The sequence below is a fragment of the Sphaerodactylus townsendi genome, linkage group LG03 (genome assembly GCF_021028975.2).
Source record: "Sphaerodactylus townsendi isolate TG3544 linkage group LG03, MPM_Stown_v2.3, whole genome shotgun sequence".
NCBI classification, from domain to species: Eukaryota; Metazoa; Chordata; class Lepidosauria; order Squamata; family Sphaerodactylidae; genus Sphaerodactylus; species Sphaerodactylus townsendi.
In genome coordinates this window covers 145344702-145360582 of record NC_059427.1, presented here as the reverse complement: position 1 = coordinate 145360582, position 15881 = coordinate 145344702, and the positions used below count along the sequence as shown (strand labels likewise).

Here is a 15881-nt window from a genome sequence, read left to right as displayed (position 1 = left end):
TTACAGACCCCCCCAAGACTTTCATAGTCCCCGAGGCTTCCAAGAGGGGCTCCTTTTTGTCCTGATATCTGACATAACCAACTGCTACCTGGATCCTCTGGGACAAGGACTATATATATATTTACTGACTATATATATTTCACTCTGCACTTAGAGGTGCATAAGGATTTGACAAAAACTACTTTGTGTGTGCAGATTTTTGCAGGGTCCTTTGGTGCAAAAGGAAACCACATCCCCTGCACCTAGGTGAAGGTGAGGCTAGTCTGATCTCATTAAGAGTCTCCTCATAGGCTAAAAGCATGCAGGGCTGACCCCCCGTGAGGATTTGGATGGGAGGCCACAAGACAGGGCAGAGGCCGGCAATAACAGATCACGGTGCTCCTCTCTTGCCTTGAAAACCCCAAGGGATTGCCCTAAGTCAGCAACAACTCAGCGGAAAACATTTTTTAAAACCCTGAGAAAGAACAGAAAATCTTTTTGAGGAAATCCAGTGGCTAATTAAAAACAAACAAGAGAAACCCCTCCCAGTGATACATGAAGATAAAATGAAAACATAACAACAGCAATACCGTCAGATCTACACACAAGCTTCCGTAAAAGCTAGTTTCCAAATAGCAAACACTGATATTCAAATACTTCCCTCGTGATTCCCCTCCCTTGCAGCTGGTTATTGTAGAATTTCCAGTCTCACTTTCCATAATAGCACATGACCTGGTAGAAGTAAATCTACAGTAGTCCCCAGACATCGTTTGCACTTTTTTGCAAAAGCCAGGATCAAATGTATTGCCTTCGAACTGCTTTGCTTAGACCCGATTCCTTACACCGTACTCTGTAATGCATCTAAAAATTTTGTAAGTTCTGTTATTGCCCAAAAAGGAGAAGTAGAACTCAGTGGAACATATTACTTTTTTTAAACTGTGATGCTTGAAGATGCGTTATGCTTATAGACAATTTATTTATCCCCTGTCAGAAGCCAATTCCAAACCAGAGCGTCTCATTTTATGTTTAGATTTTTTACTAGAAGAGACAAATCCTAAGATAAACTCTATCCCGGGTTGCAAAGTTTTTAGCATCTGGAAACATTGAAAATATGTCCTCTACTTGTAGTGAGAAGTTACAGTTGTCCAGTGAAATGTAGGATGTTTTTATGTAATTTTCAGGATTTTACTGTCCTTGGCTCTTATGAAGGAATGTGTTGAGTGTTTGGATCGCATAAAATACATTTTTTATTCTGAAATAATTATAAAAGTTAGGAAAGTCACAAGAGAGAGTTAGAACAGGGGTCTGCAAACCTGCGCGGCTCTCCAGGATGTTCATGGACTACAATTCCCATCAGCCCTGCCAGCATGGCTAATTGGCATTAGAACCTTATGGTTTGACCAGCATACTGCACCTGCACCGCTAGTAGGCTTTTTCCTACCTGGTCCTGGAGCAGTTGGTATTGTGCTCTTTTCAAGTTAATGCCATGAAGCAAGAGAGAAGCAGGAGAGAGCATTCAGCACAAGTATGAGGTCCAGCTGGATTCCGTCCGGCCAGGTGAAGCATGGGGGGAGACAGACCTTCCAGGCTCTTAGGGGCGAAGCTGCTCACATGGAAGTAGAGGTTGATGGCCAGGGAATCGCGGCCTTGAACTTCAGCTGCACATTTGTCACCTCATGGAGGAAAGGGGGAAGGGAATAATCAAAAGCTGTGTCGAAGGAAGAAGATAGGCGCCTGGGAACAACACCTCCTCGAGGCGTCACCTCCCGCTCTCTCGCCCCCCCAAAGGCGGGCTTGGGGCAGGGGCTTGCACCAGAGTTCCGCTGCCCCCACCCTCTGCAGGCCGGCTACTGCCCATCCCGAGGAGGCATGGGGAGGGCAAAGTAAAGCCTGCACGGAGGTCGAGGGGCGGGAGCTCCAGTGAAGGCAGAGGCTGCACCCAGGCGGTGTGCACCTGGGGATATGGAGTGACCCCATGTCCCTATGTACATGCATACGATGCGCCTCTGGGGAATAATACCTGTCCACAAAATGGCCACATTTTTTGCAAAGGGTGCTGCTCTACGCACACGCCGTGTACCTACTATTTCAGCCAAATTCTGGGAATTCCCCAAGATAAGCCTCCACAGCTCAGGTGGCAGAAGCGGGCGGAAATCAAACCCCATTCCTCCAGATTAGGAATGCACCCTGCCTCTTAACCACTCTAACGCCACTGCTGCTCCTGTAACCCTGGACTTGCTTGGTGGACTCCCATCCAAGTACTAACCCGAGATCAACCCTGCTGTAGCTTTGGGAGACCTGGTGAGATCTGGCTAGCCTGGAGCCATCCAGAGCCAAAGGCAAAGAAGAGCAAGGCGAGAGTGTAGTTTGTCATTGCTCTGCCTCTCGTATCGGCAACCCAGGATACCCTTGGTGGCCTTTTCATCCAAATACTACAACCAGGACTGGGACTCCTGCACTTAGCACCGCAAGCACTGATGAGTGAGACTATGAGCTAGCCTGGACCATCCAGATCAGGGCAGAGACTAACAGAGGTTTGGTTTGTCATTGCCTGCCTCCTGCACGAAAGCTGCACCCTGGACTTCCTTGGTGGCCTTTAGGTCCAAAATGCACCAAGTAGGACTGACCCTGTTTAGCAAGCTTCAAGCTGGCACTGGATGAGACTGAAGCCAAAGCCCTCGACCATCCAGATCAGGGGTGCAGACAAACAAGCAGAGTAGATTTTTGTCATTGCCTACCTCTGCTTGTAGGAACCCAAGACTTCCCTCCCAGAGTGAGTCTCCTCCCATCCAGAGGTGGGATTCCAGCAGGTTCTCTGGAGATTCCGAAGGGAAGTAGGTTACTAATTATTTGGTAATTATTATTGTGCCGAAAGAGGGGTTACTCATTGAGTGATTTTGCCCGTGCATTTTGCCTTTACAGTAGCGCCTCCTCCTCCAGCAGTAGCCTAGCCAGGAACTTGAAGCAGTCCCTAGCAGGGAGGTGCACCGGCATGCGTGGCAACCACTAGCCTTCTGCCTAGCGTGCATTAGTTTCCGCCCAAAGGACCGGTAGCAGCCTTGCTAAGTCCTTGCCACAGCCCCACCCAGCAATAAGGCCACTGGCACCCGGAATGCCTGGCCGCGCCCGTTGTGCCCCAGTCCCATCCCCATCATGGCCTCGCCACTGTTTGAGATCCCACCACCATGGGAACCTGTTACTAAAATGTGGTAGGATCCCACCACTGCTCCCCATCCAAATACTAATCTGGGCCTAACCATAGCTCTAACTTCCAAAGTCCAGAGGCTAGCCCTGAGCCATCTAGGTCCAAGGGCTGAAGTGATATCTGAGGCTAGAACACTGCTACAGTGATTGACAGAAAGATTTCCAACCTGGCATGACACTTCTGCATGGAATCCAGGCATATCAGATGGATTATTGTTTCACATACATGTTTCTAGCACAGCAGTGGAGTCCACTTGCCGGTGTCATGCCTGTCCTCAGCTGTGGGCCACTTCACAGAGTGAAACTGTTGTATCTGCCTATTTCTGGCAGGCTGGCTTCTTTAGGAGAGGACTAGATCCAAGCTTGGCCAGTGGTTCAGTAGAGTGGCAACGTCCGTTCCAGCGTCCAGTGCTCTTACCTGCGTGTCCGTCCAACTCCAAGAGCTTCTCGTCTTCACCTCTAGCCAAGAGACGTTTGCTAGACTCTGAACAGACCAGGCACCTAGAAAGAGGGGAGAAGGTGGCATTAGGTTGATCATTTTCTCATCCATGATCCTCACCGTTGTCTCTTTACACATTTATTTTCTTCATTTATACCCCACATTTCTCTACCCACGAGGGTTGTCTCGAAGTAAGCTGCAAAAATGCTCGCTCTCTTATTTCTTTGTAAATAAATAATAGGTGTAAAATAACGTTTACTTCTTCCTTTCTTATCTATATTTTGCTGCCACCAGGAATTTAATTCCAAACCCCTTATATAATTTATCTTGAAGTAGCAGCGAACTTACTTTTTTTCACGTACATGACAACTGCAGCAAGGATTTTATATGCATTCATTTATATGCATTGGCCTTTATTGGCATAAAAGTATGTGCATGCAATTGGAGGGACAATAGAATTTCAACAAAACAAGACTGGATTTTAAAAGTCTCGGAATATGCAGAGATGGCCAGACTGACATGTTTATAAGAGACAAGAACACGGACAATCTCCTTAAGGACTGGAAACAAATAGAGAAATAATGGCAGGATTTGATACTCCCATGAAAACAGTGATTGGACTAAAACAGCTTTTTAAGAAGACTAAAAGTAAAAGAAATGCTGATACTAATTATACGAAGCATGAAGCTGTTAGATTTTGCATTAGGATCACATGAATGAGGCTATAGCTGGAAGGGCAGGAGAAGGCAAGGATAATTGAGGGACTGGAGCATCGATTCAATCTCTATGAGGAGAGAGGCTGAAAAGGCTAGGATTCTCAGTTTGGAGAGGAGGCGGCTGAGGGGGATGGATTGAAGTCTCCATGTACCATGCATGGGGTAGAAAATGCTGACAGAGAGAAATTTTTCTCTCTCACAATGCACCTAGAACCAGGGGGCATCCATTGAAAATGCTGGGGGAAAAGAATTAGAATCCACAAAGGAAAACACTTCTTTCAATGCAATGTGTGATTTAAGTTGGGAAGGTTGCTGCCACAGGAGGTGGGGATGGCCACCAACCTAGATAGCTTCTTTAAAAGGCTTGGACAGACGAATGTGGAGGAGAAGTCGATTTATGGCTACCAATCTTGGATCCTCCTTGATCTGAGATTGCAAATGCCTTAGCAGACCAGGCGATGCGGGAGCAACAGCCGCGAAGGCCAGCCATGCGTTCACATCCTACATGTGGAGCTCCCAAAAGGCACCTTGGTGGGCCACTCAAGAGGCAGCAGAGAGCTGGACCAGGATGGACTTTGGTCTGAGTCCAGCTTTGTTTTGTTCTCTCCTTATGTTCTTATGTGGAAGTCACCATATATGTGGAGATGCTTTTTTTGGGGAAATGTGTGTGGGGAGGATTCTTTTTAACTACAGTGGTAAGAGGGGAAATTAGATTTGGGGTTTTTTTCGTTTCTCTCTTTCTGTATGTGTTGTTTATACATTTTAAAATAACATTTTTTTCTTTTTTAAAAAATACAGAATTTCTCTTGAAGTAGCTTTTGTCCGAAGCAGAGTAATGGTTTCAAAAGGGTTTGTGTGCAGTCCTGAAGAAGAAATTACTGGGATTCTATGGAAGCCAGGTTTACATTGAAACAAACGTGAAAATTCTGCATTCTATCTGTTCTGTAGCTTAAAGGTTTCAAGAAATCATTTACAGTAAATGAAAACCATCTGAGGCAGCCGTCTTCTGCTGAGGTGATCTCTTTTCATCTTCCACATCAACTCACGCTCTGTCCTTTACATCTCCTCAGGAGACCCGTATTGGGAATTGACTCCTTTCTCTCGCCTCTTGGGTTTCTACCATTTTCTTTAGCAATTAGCTATTTCCATGTAACATTATAAGTTTAGTAATGACAGCCTCTCACTCTCAGGGCAGCACAGACTATTGTCTCTCCCCACGTTTTTCCACACTCTCCTGCGTTCTAGTACAGACCCTCCCCTAGTCACCCTCCACAGTGACAACCAGTCATCTCTCTCAGCTCCTCTTCCTTCCATCTTCCTTCTACAGCTTGCTCCTCATTTCAAAGAAACACACACACAATTTTAAATCATTCAATGCATGCACATCGCTTTCCTCTTCTGTGACATTTATCCCTCACAACAGCCCTGTTATCCTTAGGGCCCCTTCACACATGCAGAATATCGTATTCTCAAAGACTTTCAGTTGAATTCCTGCAGCTCGATCCCTACTCAGTGGAATACAGCAAAATCCCCTTTCGAACAACTGTGAAAGTGGATTGAAAGTGCATTATTCTGTATGTGCGGAAGGGGCCTTAGAGCGTGTGATTGACTCAAGATCACCCAGCAAGCCTCCAATTGTTGCAAGTGTGTATTTATTTTAGAAGCCTTTATTTTCACCCTTCCTCCAAGGCCTTTGCATATTCTCCCTTCCTCGGCTTAATCCTCACCACAACCCTGTGAGGTAGACTTGGATGAGAGACACTGACTGGCTCAAGGTCATCCAGTAAACTTTGAACCAGCGTCCTAGACTGAAACCCTAGCCACAGCCCTACCCCAGATCTCTATTAAGGCCGTGGTTGCTTTGAACGCATGATGGGCAATGATGCTCAAACATAGTGGTTTTCTAGAGTGGTTTTTTTTGTGATTTATGCACACCATCTCTGTCCTCACAACAAGCTGTGGGACGGATCCTTCTTATTCCTCCACATACCCTGACCGGCAGCGTGTCTGGTCAACCTGGTTATTCTGTAAGCCCACCTGCTACTTGGAATTCCACTGTGCCTTCGTAGCTACGATTGCTCAGCACGGCCTTGGCTCCTGGAGGCACAAATGGGAGAATACGAAGAAGAGCTGAGTCACATTCAGCAAGTCTGCAAGAGGCAAATTTTAAAGAAACCTGACAAATGGCTCAGCGTGTCAAGAATCCCACTATACGAGTCGTTATGCTCTATGTACATCTGTCCATTGATAGAGAGCTCAAACGATGTCAGGCTACCATCTGTTATGAATTTTCTACTCAACGGTTCCTGTGATCTCGTAGGTGAGAATGTTGCAAGTTTTTTGAGGAACTATTTGGTCAGGCGCAATCATTGCCTACATAGTAGTAACGGCTAAATTATTTTACGTGTGCGTGAATGTTGTGAATGTTCAACGCTGTTTTAATGTATTTTAATGTCTCAGTTAGTAGATAAATGCCCCTTTTTACTAACTCTGTAATTTATAATGCCAATAAAGGCTTTGGAATTGGAATTGATTGAATCCCAACGTTAATCTTTTAAAGTACCTAAAACCTTATTGCGAGGACCATAAAAATCAGTGTAAAACAGGGGCAGCCAACCTATGGCGCCCCAGATGTTCATGGACTACAATTCCCACCAGTCCTTGGCCATGCTGTCTAGAATCATATATTGAAAAAAAGAAAAGACTGCAGTAAATATATTTTTAACTACTTATCATTAGTACCCTGTTTCCCCGAATAGAAGACATCCCCTGAAAATAAGACGTAGTAGAGGTTTTGCTGAAGTGTGAAATATAAGGCATCCCCCGAAAGTAAGACGTAGTAAAGTTTTTGTTTGGAAGCATGCCCGACGAACCGAACACAGAAAAATAAGACATCCCCTGAAAATAAGACATAGCGCATCTTTGGGAGCAAAAATTAATATAAGACACTGTCTTATATTCGGGGAAACACGGTAGCACCCGTGGTTTATTGTTACAGAGTTTATCCAGTGGATTAGATGGTTTTAACAAGGATTAAAGAAGAGTTTGGATTTATACTCCACATTTCTCTACCACTTGGAGTCTCAAAGTGGCTGACAAACCCCTTTCCCTCCCTCTTCCCACCAAAGACACCTTGCGAGGTAGGTGGGGCTGAGAGAGTTTGGAGAGAACTGTGACTGGCCCAAGGTCACCCAGCAGGCTTCATGTGGAGGAGGGGGAAACAAAAGTCCGGTGGGACATCTCCGTCTTACAGGCCCTGCAGAATTGGGTAAGATCCCGCAGAGCCCTGGTGTTACCTGACTGAGAATTTCACCAGGCTGGAGCCGGGGCCGAAAAAGTCTGGCTCTGGTTGAAGCCAACCGGATATCCTCAGGGCCGGGGCCCACCTGAAGGCTACTATCAGAAGACTGCAGTTCCTTCGTGGGCAATATGGGGAGAGGTGGTTTCGAACGAACAGGCTTGATAAAGAACGCGGACAAAATGTTGTTCTGGATGAAAATACCTAAACACAGCGGCGTGTGGCAAGATTTGCTCCATGCAGAGAGGCAAGGAGCCCAATGTCTTTGGCGCACGAGAGGCTAAGATCAGGTCTTGTCAGAAGCAACAAACATTGAAAAACAATGTAGTTGAACATGGATTTAATTAGAGCAGAAGTTTAGACTTCATTGAGATTGTAAAATACGTCAAGGACAAGACTGAATCATTTAGAGCAAGGGTCCCCAAACTAAGGCCCGGGGGCCAAATGTGGCCCCCTGAAGGCATTTATCCGGCCCGCCAGGCATGGCAGCGATGGCTCCATTCATGTGCAGTGGGGGCTCGAGGGAGAGGAGGAACCGGCCCCAACGGCTGTTGATTGCAGTTACATGATGGCACCCCCAAATTTTCTGACCCAGAGTTGGAAACCTTACATGTGGCAACGCCTGCTCCGCCCTTCCCTCTCGGTTACTCCATGTGTTGCTCTCAGGCTTTCTGTTCCGCCTCACTCCCATTGGCATCAACATCAGGCTGGTGGTGCTCACTGAAAGCTTGCTGGGGAGGAAGAGGCAGAATACCTGATTCTGGGTTAGATGAAATGCTTCCTTGGGAAAGTTCTGCTTTTTTTTACAGGGGAAGGTATTCCACAGCCTCCCCAACAATATTTGGAGCCCACCCTGTACTTGACATACTTTGGTTACTGTTCTAAAAATAGACCATGGCAGAAAGGCTGAAAGGTGAAATCAAACATTTTACAATCATTTGTGCATAGGAATTTGTTCATAGTTTTTTTTAGTCCGGCCCTCCAACAGTCTGAGGGACAGTGAACTGGCCCCCTGTTTAAAAAGTTTGGTGACCCCTGCTCTAGACCATAGGTGTCAAACTCGCGGCCCTCCAGATGTTATGGACTACAATTCCCATCATCCCCTGCCAGCATCATGCTGGCAGGGGATGATGTATCAGTCACCTGGAAGGCCCGCAAGACAATTATTAAATTCAGAACAATAGCAATACTTTAGCTTAAAATTGAAACTTGAGATTGTAAGGCACGGTTTGTGTCAAGAACAAGTTTTGTTTATTTCAGAGATTATTCAGTACTTTTGTACTGGGTGCGAAGTGGTTAGTTTCTAGGTTTCTTGTTGCACCTTCCCTTTATTTTGTTTTATTTATTTATTTATTTATTTATTAGTTTTCTTATACCGCCCAATCCCTGAAGGGCTCTGAGCGGTGAACACCAATAATATAAAACAGTTTAAAAAAACAGAACATAAAACAACTAAATATCATTAATAAAACCAGGAACCATATAGCGTCAGATGGCGCCATTTCCCTCCCCGCCCCCCTCTCCACCCTTATACTCACGGGAGGCCAGATGGTACAGCAGCAATGTATTTAGACAGGCTGGCCAAATGCCTGACGGAACAGGTCCGTCTTACAGGCCCTGCGGAAACTCTGCGGGTCCCGCAGGGCCCTGATCTCCCTTGGAAGCCTGTTCCGCCAGGTAGAGGCCAGGGCTGTAGAGGACAGCCTGATACCTTTAGGGCCAGGGATCACCAATAGGTCCTCCTCGGAAGAGCAGAGGGGCCTAACAGGGTGATATAGGGAGAGGTGGTCCCTCAAGTATGCAGGTCCAATGCCGCAAATGGCTTTGAAGGTCAACACCAACACTTTGGAGCAGCAGTGGCGTAGGAGGAGCAGCGGCGTAGGAGGTTAAGAGCTCGTGTATCTAATCTGGAGGAACCGGGTTTGATTCCCAGCTCTGCCGCCTGAGCTGTGGAGGCTTATCTGGGGAATTCGGATTAGCCTGTTGTACTCCACCTGCATAGCTAGGTGACCTGCTTTAACTTCTCCGGAGCTCTCAGCCCACCCTCACGGGTAATTTTGTTGTGAGGGGGGAAGGGCAAGGAGATTGTCAGCCCCTTTGAGTCTCCTGCAGGAGAGAAAGGGGGGATATAAATCCAAACTCTTCTTCTTCTTCTTTAAACATGACCCAGATCGGCAGCCAGTGCAGATGGTATAGGACCAGTGTAATCCGGTCCCTGCTCGATGTTCCCATAAGAAGCCTGGCTGCCGCATTCTGTATGAGCTTCAGTTTTTGGATCATGGCTAAAGGTAAGCCTGTGTAGAGCGAGTTACAGTAGTCTGACCTGGAGGTGACCGTTGAATGAATCACAGTGGCTAGATCAGGACGGGAGAGGCATGGGGCCAATTGCCGTGCCTGCCACAGATGGTAAAACACCGTCTGAGCTGTTCGGGTGACCTGGACTTCCAATGATAAAGCTGGATCCAGGATCACCCCTAGGCTTTTGGCAGATGAGGCTAACCGTAGAGCCTCACCCTGCAGCGTAGGCAGGCCAAAGGACACCGGACACTCTCCCTGACCCAGCCACAGGACCTCCGACTTTGTAGGATCTAATTTCAGCCTTTGGCTGTCTGCATAGGAGTTAAAAGAAGAAGAAGTAGAAGAGTTTGGATTTATATCCCCCCTTTCTCTCCTGCAGGAGACTCAAAGGGACTGACAATCTCCTTGCCCTTCCCCCCTCACAACAAACACCCTGTGAGGTGGGTGGGGCTGAGAGAGCTCTGAGAAGCTGTGACTAGCCCAAGGTCACCCAGCTGGCGTGTGTGGGAGTGCACAGGCTAATCTGAATTCCCCAGAGAAGCCTCCACAGCTCAGGCGGCAGAGCAGGGAATCAAACCCGGTTCCTCCAGATTAGATACACGAGCTCTTAACCTCCTACGCCACTGCCGCTCCCTGAAGCCACTGGTGTACCCTGAAGCCAACTGTCTGCTCCCGTCTCCTGGGCCAAGGCGGATGCAGCTTCTAAGACTGGCACAGGGAATTTTAGCCTGCTGGCCCATATCTTTGGTCTACATCTCACCCCAGCTGAGCACCCTAGCTCAGGGGTCTGCAACCTGCGGCTCTCCAGATGTTCACGGACCATGCTGGCAGGGGCTGATGGGAATTGTAGTCGATGAACACCTGGAGAGCCGCAGGTTGCAGACCCCTGCCCTAGCTGATGTAATGCAGAGGCGTACCTGGGGGAAATGGAGCCCGGGGCAAAAACCTGAGTTTCACACACACACACACACACCCCGCCCTCGGCGCCGTTTCCCCATTTCCTCCATTTTGCCCTGGGCTCCATTTTCCCCAGATACCCCTATGGTGGCAGGGAGCCCGGCGCCCTGGCCCCGTTCCCCGCCACCCCCGTCCCTGGTTCCCTGAGGCGAGGCAAGCCGAGGTGGGGAAGGGAGACCAAGTCACGCCCCAGCCAGACGCCTCCGCCAGGGGCCAGCAGCACGACTGGCAATCAGGAGGGAGCCGTTGGGCACCCCCCACCCTCACCGTGCCCTGCCCAGCCCCTCTGCCTGCGCATGCGCTTCCAACTCTGTCAGGGGTGTCCAACTCTGGCGCTCCAGATGTTCATGGACTACAATTCCCATCAGCACCAATGGGCCATGCCAGCAGGTCTGACGGGAATTGTAGTCCATGAACATCTGAAGCACCAGCCATCTGGACATGGCCCACCACCCTAGGAAAGGGAGAGGGAGGGGAGGCAGGGGTGGCATGCAAGGGAAGGGAGTGGGGGAGGGGAGTGAGGGAGGGGGGGCATGCAAGGGAGGGGGGCACTGGTGATCGTGCGCATCTTGGGGCAAGTGTGGGAGGGTGATTTTTCGCCCCCCACATGACCAAATGGCAGCCACCCGGGGACATATGACCCCGTACGTCCCCACGGGCAGTACGTCCCTGCTGTAATGCAGTTTATCAAGGCTGCTTCCTCCTCCTCCGCCTCCTACCTGCATAGTTGTAGCGTACTGGCCCCATCCAACGGTACTTGTCGCTGGTGCTCACCACGTCGCCATAAAATCCATAACCCACCAGGGAGACAGAGTAGCGGAGCAGCTTCCCGTTGTGCTGAATGCTACAGACATCCAGGGCTTGGCTGTCCCCTGAGAAGGCAGAGAAGGGCTGCTCAGGAGACAGAGATGAAGGAGAGATCACCCCCTTCCCCAGACCGGGGGGGGGGGGGCTTCACCAGAAAAAGAGAACTTATAGCCCCCTTCTTCGGCAAGAACAGGAACACAGCGCCGGCATTCTGTCTGGTCCCCCCAAACCGCTTGCCAAGAGCCACTAAAAGAGGCACAGGTTAGCCTTCTCGGGCCCCCTCCCATCATCCAATCTGTGCCTGTCTTGGTTGGGGGCCCAAACCTCGCAAGGACCTCTTGAGCCTGTTCTTCAAATTACCTACATCCTGGGAAGTTTCGTTCCCAGCTATGGCCAGTATCAATCCCTTGTTCTCTCGAGATACCCTGTTCTCCCAATGATGATGATGATGAAGAAGAAGAAGAAGAGTTTGGATTTATATCTCCCCTTTCTCTTCTGTAGGAGACTCAAAGGGGCTGACAATCTCCTTGCCCTTCCCCCCTCACAACAAACACCCTGTGAGGTGGGTGGGGCTGAGAGAGCTCCGAGAAGCTGTGACTAGCCCAAGGTCACCCAGCTGGCGTGTGTGGGAGTGTACAAGCTAATCTGAATTCCCCAGCTCAGGCGGCAGAGCTGGGAATCAAACCCAGTTCCTCCAGATCAGAGTGCACCTGCTCTTAGCCACTGCGCCACTGCGTAGGAGGAGGAGTTTGGAGTTATATCCCCCCTTTCAATCCTGCAAGGAGACTCAAAGGGGCTTACAAACTCCTTTCCCTTTCCTTCCCCCCCCCCCAACAAACACCCTGTGAGGTGGGTGGGGTTGAGAGAGCTCTGAAGAATTGTGACTAGCCCAAAGTCACCCAGCTGGCACGTGTTGGGAGTGCACAAGCTAATCTGATTCACCAGATAAGCCTCCACAGCTCAAGTGGCAGAGCAGGGACTCAAACCCGGTTCCTCTAGATTAGAGTGCACCTGCTCTTAACCACTACACTATGCTGGCTCTCTCCAAAGAGCTCCTGGAAGGATAGGAAATAGCCAGAGAGTACCTATGTGTTGAGAATATTTGAGCAGAAGTGTGAGGTCATTTATTCCCACTGTTACCAAAGCATGAACCCCTGTTCAGTAGAGCACAGGTAGGAGGAACAGAAGGCAAGGTCACTGGGATCCCTGATTCCTTTTTTGGGATCCCTTTGTGGACTGGTGTGTGCAGAGGTGAAGTTACAAGGGGACCAGGGGTGCGTGTTGCACAGGGCAGACGCAGACCTGCAGAACAAAATTCAAGGTTTAATGGTTTTTTTATTTTTTCAGTTTTGGTAGCCCACCCAGGGCATTTTGCAGTTTTTAGGCTAACAGCACCAATTTTTCAGGGTATCTTTAGGAGACTCTCCTGATGATACACCCAGGTTTGGTGAGGTTTGGTTCAGGGGGCCCAAAGTTATGGTCTCCCAAAGGAAGTGCCCCATCCCCCATTGTTTCCAATGGGAGTTAAGAGGAGATGGGGGCTACACCTTTGAGGGTCTTTGGACCCCCTGAACCAAACTTTACCAAACCTGGGTGGTATCACCAGGAGAGTCCCTTAAAGATACACTGAAATTTTGGTGCTGCTAGCCTAAAAACTGGTTGCTATGCAGAGGTAGACAATGGCTGACCACCTCCTTATGTCTCCGCTGTGACCTGGATTGCTATCCCGATCTCGGCAGATTTTGGAATCTAAGTAGGGTCGGCCTTGGTTAGTACTTGAACATAAGAACATAAGAACATAAGAACAAGCCAGCTGGATCAGACCAGAGTCCATCTAGTCCAGCTCTCTGCTACTCGCAGTGGCCCACCAGGTGCCTTTGGGAGTTCACATGTAGGATGTGAAAGCAATGGCCTTCTGCGGCTGTTGCTCCCGAGCACCTGGACTATTAAGGCATTTGCAATCTCAGATCAAAGAGGATCAAGATTGGTAGCCATAAATTGACTTCTCCTCCATAAATCTGTCCAAGCCCCTTTTAAAGCTATCCAGGTTAGTGGCCATCACCACCTCGTGTGGCAGCATATTCCAAACACCAATCACACGTTGCGTGAAGAAGTGTTTCCTTTTATTAGTTCTAATTCTTCCCCCCAGCATTTTCAACGAATGCCCCCTGGTTCTAGTATTGTGAGAAAGAGAGAAAAATTTCTCTCTGTCAACATTTTCTACCCCATGCATAATTTTATAGACTTCAATCATATCCCCCCCCTCAGACGTCTCCTCTCCAAACTAAAGAGTCCCAAACGCTGCAGCCTTTCCTCATAAGGAAGGTGCTCCAGTCCCTCAATCATCCTCGTTGCCCTTCTCTGCACTTTTTCTATCTCTTCAATATCCTTTTTGAGATGTGGTGACCAGAACTGAACACAGTACTCCAAGTGTGGTTGCACCACGGCTTTATATAAGGGCATGACAATCTTTGCAGTTTTATTATCAGGAGACAGAGATGAAGGAGAGATCACCCTTGGATGGGAGATGAGTAAGATAGCCCAGGGTCGCTATGAAGTGGAAATGGCAAACCACCTCTATTTTTCTCTGCTGTGACCTGGATTGCTACCCTGATCTCGGCAGATTTTGGAATCTAAGTAGGGTCGGCCTTGGTTAGTACTTGGATGGGAGACGAGCAAGATAGCCCAGGGTCGCTACGCAGAGGAAGGCAATGGCAAACCACCTCTGTTTGACTCTGACATGACCTGGATTGCTACCCTGATCTTGGCAGATTTTGGAATCTAAGTAGTACTTAGATTAATACTTGGTTAGTACTTGGATGGGAGACGAGCAAGATAGCCCAGGGTCGCTACACAGAGGAAGGCAACGGCAAACCATCTCTGAACGTCTCTTGCCTTGAAAACCCCAATAGGTGGAACTACAAGGGGTTGCTGATGGCACACTTTATTGAACAAAAAGGATATTTTGTAGAATGAAGGTAGCTCTTAGCAGACCAGAGGGGCCCCCGATACTGATCTGATCCCCCATGACCCCTGAACCCACCTGCAGGTATGATGCCAATACGAAGGCGTGGAGACAGGAGCGCTGCCTCCGAGTCCTGCTCCGAGACCTCCGCCTTGCACTGTGTCCGCTCGATCAAAGCGTGCATCACCTCATTAAAGGTACCATCACCTCCGACGCTCACCAAGCTGTGGAGTGTAGCAGGGGCGGGGTTGGGGAGGCAGGTTAAAATGGAATTGCTTGATTGGATGTCAAGACCAGCACCTGGAAATGTGGGGGTGGAGCTTGGGGGGGGGGGACGGTCAGTGGTGGGATTCAAATAATTTAGCAACCAGTTCCGGTGGTGGGATTCAAATAATGTAACAACTGGTTGTTTACAAGCACTATTTTCACAACCGGTTCTGCCAAAATGGTGCGAACCTGCTGAATCCCACCACTGGGTACAGTTTAGGGAGGGAAGGGACCTTGGTAACTATAATGCCACAGAGTCTACCCTCCAAAGCTTCCATTTTCTCCAAGGCAGTAATCCCAACATGGTGCTCATGGACGCCACGACACCCGTTGACACCTTTCCTGACACCCTCTGTTTTCAGAAAGTGGGCGTGGCCAGCTTCTGATTGGCCATTAGAGATTTGATTGACTGGGCAGATTTAAAAAAAACACACCTTTGTTTCGGCGGCAACAACCACATAAGAACATAAGAACAAGTCAGCTGGATCAGACCAGAGTCCATCTAGTCCAGCTCTCTGCTACTCGCAGTGGCCCACCAGGTGCCTTTGGGAGCTCACCTGCAGGATGTGAAAGCAATGGCCTACTGCGGCTGTTGCTCCTGAGCACCTGGTCTGTTAAGGCATTTGCAATCTCAGATCAAAGAGGATCAAGATTGGTAGCCATAGATCAGGGGTAGGGAACCTGCGGCTCTCCAGATGTTCAGGAACTACAATTCCCATCAGCCCCTACCAGCATGGCCAAGTAGCAGGGCTGATGGGAATTGTAGTTCCTGAACATCTGGAGAGCCGCAGGTTCCCTACCCCTGCCATAGATCGACTTCTCCTCCATAAATCTGTCCAAGCCCCTTTTAAAGCCATCCAGGTGAGTGGCCATCACCACCTCCTGTGGCAGCATATTCCAAACACACCAATCACACGTTGCGTGAAGAAGTGTTTCCTTTTATGAGTCCTA

General features: G+C 48.8%; 2 protein-coding genes across 2 annotated transcripts in view; both read right to left on the bottom strand.

Annotated features, from left to right (window-relative positions):
• The window catches only part of LOC125427899 (ceramide kinase-like), a 74087-nt gene that overhangs the window by 7290 nt on the left and 50916 nt on the right, over positions 1-15881 (bottom strand). The window lies entirely within an intron of this gene.
• LOC125428286 (ceramide kinase-like) overlaps positions 14838-15881 on the bottom strand; it is a 52055-nt gene continuing 51011 nt past the window's right edge. The window contains exon 5 of the mRNA XM_048488101.1: positions 14838-14887. Within this exon, the coding sequence (XP_048344058.1) occupies positions 14880-14887 (8 nt within the window). The 3' untranslated portion in view covers positions 14838-14879. The remainder of the gene's footprint in view (positions 14888-15881) is intronic.